The sequence below is a fragment of the Centruroides sculpturatus genome, unplaced genomic scaffold (genome assembly GCF_000671375.1).
Source record: "Centruroides sculpturatus isolate CEXI.00-Female unplaced genomic scaffold, Cexi_2.0 scaffold540, whole genome shotgun sequence".
Classification (NCBI taxonomy): Eukaryota; Metazoa; Arthropoda; class Arachnida; order Scorpiones; family Buthidae; genus Centruroides; species Centruroides sculpturatus.
In genome coordinates, this window is record NW_019384831.1 from 241,519 (window position 1) to 245,478 (window position 3,960).

At 31.8% G+C, this 3,960-nt stretch overlaps 1 protein-coding gene across 1 annotated transcript in view; it reads left to right on the top strand.

Annotated features, from left to right (window-relative positions):
- Positions 1 to 3,960, top strand: part of LOC111630129 (nose resistant to fluoxetine protein 6-like) — a 35,059-nt gene that overhangs the window by 15,918 nt on the left and 15,181 nt on the right. Inside the window, exons 4-5 of the mRNA XM_023374156.1 lie at positions 443 to 614; positions 692 to 771. Of these exons, the coding sequence (XP_023229924.1) occupies positions 443 to 614; positions 692 to 771 (252 nt within the window). The remainder of the gene's footprint in view (positions 1 to 442; positions 615 to 691; positions 772 to 3,960) is intronic.

The following is a 3,960-nucleotide window of genomic DNA, read 5'->3' on the forward strand; positions in this document are numbered from 1 at the left end:
GGCTACTCAAATATTTTACGTTTTTGATACTAAATTAACATCTGAAGTATAATTTTTTATTATTTTTATATTTTTCAGTAAATTTATTTTGTTTGTACAAAATAAAAAAATAATTTTTAACGATACAATAGTCTTCGTTAGGCTTAACATCGACGAAAATTCAACGCGAAGCGACACGCAACGGAAGGAAATTTCAACATGGGATAAATTAATATATTTTTTCGTATATGATTCGTTATCCGAAAAATAAGTTATCCGAACCACCCCAGTCCCCAATTGATTCGGATAAATGACACTCTACTGTACTACCATTCAGTTATTGTTATCCATTTAGCCACTAGTAGGCGAAATGGTGTCTTCTTATAATGATAATTAAAACTAAAACTTTATAAACTTAGTTATGATTGAATAAATTACCTCAATGTACAATTTTCTGTTGCAGATTAACAGTGCCAGTAGTTTGTTTTGTAGCAGCAACGATTATCTTGCCTCTTCTAGGTGATGGTCCTCATTGGAATGACCTGTTAAACGATGTACATGAAATTGTAGAGAACTGGCGCAAATATGTTTTTCATTACAGTAATTTCATAGAATACAATGCCGTAAACGCCAATGTAAAAATTAAAATTTAATAAATTATAACCTATTTTAATATACGTAATTTATTAAATAAATGTGATTTCATTTACAGAAACTTGAACATCTATGGTTTATAAGTGCCTTGTATCAGCAAATTCTTGTGGCTATACCTTTACTCTACATAAACAACAGGTATCTTGTCTTGTTTTTATTTCTAATTATAACCCTTTCTAACTTTCGATAACTATATAGCTTTTAATACTGTAGATTTTACGTTCGGCCTTTGCTTTCAAAGTAACAATAAAATATTAACATATTGTCGTTAAGTTATAAGTGATTGAGCGTTTATTTTTGTATTATTTTTGTAAATTGTTTATTTAAAAATTCGCTCATAGTAGAATGTTAGTTTTACCAAAAGCTGTAACCCCATTAATCAATTATTATATTAATTATAGTGTGACCGAAGGGTCGGCACCTCTTTGGTGCCCTGTCAGGATGACACCACCGCGTCTCGGCGAACACGGAAGCCGCGTTATTTAGGTTACGCGAGCGGTCGCATAACGGAGCGATCAGAGTCGAGATAGAAGGAGAGATAGCGCACCGGAAGTGAATTACTCAGAGACGCTTTAGCGTAACAACGGTTTAACTGATAACTATAGCCCATACAGGATATAAAAGATATCGATTTTAACTAGGCTAGTTTTTAGGAGTCTTTGCTACAATAGATATAGTCTAGACATTAAATTAGATTTAAGATTTCTGTTACAGTTCCGCGGTTCTGGAGAGAGAGAGTTTACATAAGTTGCGCGTGGCGATAATTACCTTGTATAAAATCTTGATTTTCTGCAAGTCAGTCGGACACAAAAGAAGACAGTTCTTATTTCCACAGTTCTTAGTTAACTAGTTATTAGGCGAGGAGGTATCCAAATATTTTAGCACAGGGAAAACTTGAGTGGTCCGATTGAGGAACTGGTGACGACTGCTTCACTTTGTTGTCTGTTTTTCATGTTGGATTGTTGAAACGGTGATATTAGGTCGAAAGGTTCTGAGAAAGAGTCGTTATTAAGCCTGAGAACTTAGCAGATGTTTAGCTCCCAGGTGTAAAAGTTGACAGTTATTAAACGAAAGTATAGCTACAATGTGAAATGATAAAGTGGTATAAACACACGGAAAGTCCGAATTCGGATTCTCACAACAGCGATAGATCAGTTTCTCATTATAATTAATAATGACGAACCTGTCAATCGTTCAAGTGATAGTTATGTCATCAATAATCTTCCTGATACAAATAGACTCTATTATTTGTGTTTTATATTATATGTGAAATTCCAACTGTAACAAAATGTTAATTTAATTCTTGTAGAAAATCTTCTACATAAGTATTCATTGGAGACATTTACGATGACAATGTTTTCGGCATCAGTATTATTGGAAAAATTCGTTATACGAAAATATTCATTAAATACTGAATATATTAAATATGTAGACAATGTTCATGTATAGTACACAAGTGATTCGCATTATTAGCCTACAACTTTTTGGTGCAAGTATATTTTACAGTCGAAAGGCTATAAAAATACGTATATCTCTTAATACGTCTCAACAATAAATGTAATATTATTTATATACAAAGTCGAGTATCACTAAGAAAGTGAAGAATTCATGTTCTACTTTGATTAATTTACTACCTAAAGATTTTTCACTTGTACTGTTACCAGCGGGTATCATTAGTCATACTAGTAAATCTGAGTGCAAATAACACATGCTACTAATGGGTAAAATTAAGGCACATTAAGCACAGTTACGGATACTGTAAGGTCTCCTTTTATGCGGATTATTTTTATGCGATTTTGAAGTTGTGCGGTTTGTATTTCATCCAAAAATTTCTTGGACAAACATACATATAGGCTTGTTTAGGCAGCCCGCGTATAGACAGTCTCCAAAAATCGTGGAACGCTCAAAGCTCACTCCATTTGTTCCACTGACATATAACGTTTATGGATGTAAAGGACAGCTAGATCTACCTTAATCGCTTTAGTTCCTAGCAATTTTTTATATAAATGTAATTAAACATAAAAAATACTTAAAACTAAAGAAAACGAAAGTAATGCGTTCATTTTGAAGAAAAAGCTTCAAATTTTATTTTCCTTTGTCTCGCCCTTCTGTGAAATTTAACACCAATGAGTCATTGTTTACACATCTGGGTGACCTTGAACATAGCTGGAGTTGGATTTCCAGGAGCATTCTCATAGACGTCGCGGGAGGACAAGAGTTTAAAGTAGGGTGAACACTAGCTGACCGTATATTTTAAAATATTTTTTAAAAATTTGGAGACTTAAAAAACATCCCAAAAATTCAAAAAGAAATGTAACTATATTACTTTTCAATAAAATAAACTGAATTAAGTTTGAATACAAGTTTATTTTAATCTTTTATATGAATTTCTTTCAGACATTCGACGTAATTTATTAAGCAGCCTATCCTTTTAATTTCTGCAAACTTTTTATTCAAAATAATTCACTTCTTTTTCATAAATGATTGTGATTCAAGCATGGAGGATTTTAAGTTTATTACAAAAATAAATGACCCGTAATAACTACTGCATCATACTTTGATATTTTAACGAAAAGTTTTACTGAAGATACACAAATAACGTAATTTTTGCTTTACTTCTTTGCACTATTCTTTGGCACTTTTGCACCCGAATATTTTAACTTTGTTAGCTCTCTATTGCGTGATTCTCATTAATTAACGTCTTAACGCCCGCCTGTTTTTAATTATAATGTAATTAAGCATAAAAAATACTTAAAACTGGAAAAAAACGAAAGAAATGCGTTAATTTTGAAGAAAAAGCTTCAAATTTTATTTTCCTTTGTCTCCCCTTTCTGTGAAATTTAACACTGATGAGTCATTGTTTACACAGCTGGATGACCTTGAACACAGCTGGAGTCGGATTTCCCGGGACATTCTCATACACGTCTCGGGAGGACAACGGTTTAAAGTAGGGTGACTACAATTTCGCTATATATTTTTAAATATTTTTAATAAATTAAAAATTTTATTTTAATTAAATTTCTAATGACTGCTGTTTATATATAAATATTATAAAGTCTCTGTAAATCCGCACGAAAAATATATAAATTTTCGGTTTAGCGGTAGACCATCACACAGCAGATAGCTAATTACTTCTCTTTATTTAATCACTGTATATGCATTTCGGTCCTATTAAAGAACCCTCTTCAGTACTACAAAATATAAATATTATAATAAACCTTATGCGAGTAAAACTACCAATGTAACAATTAATATTTTAGTTTTTCATTACCATTTAGGTACACAGCTTGGATTCACATTTCATTAGCACTTTCATATCAAGTGTAT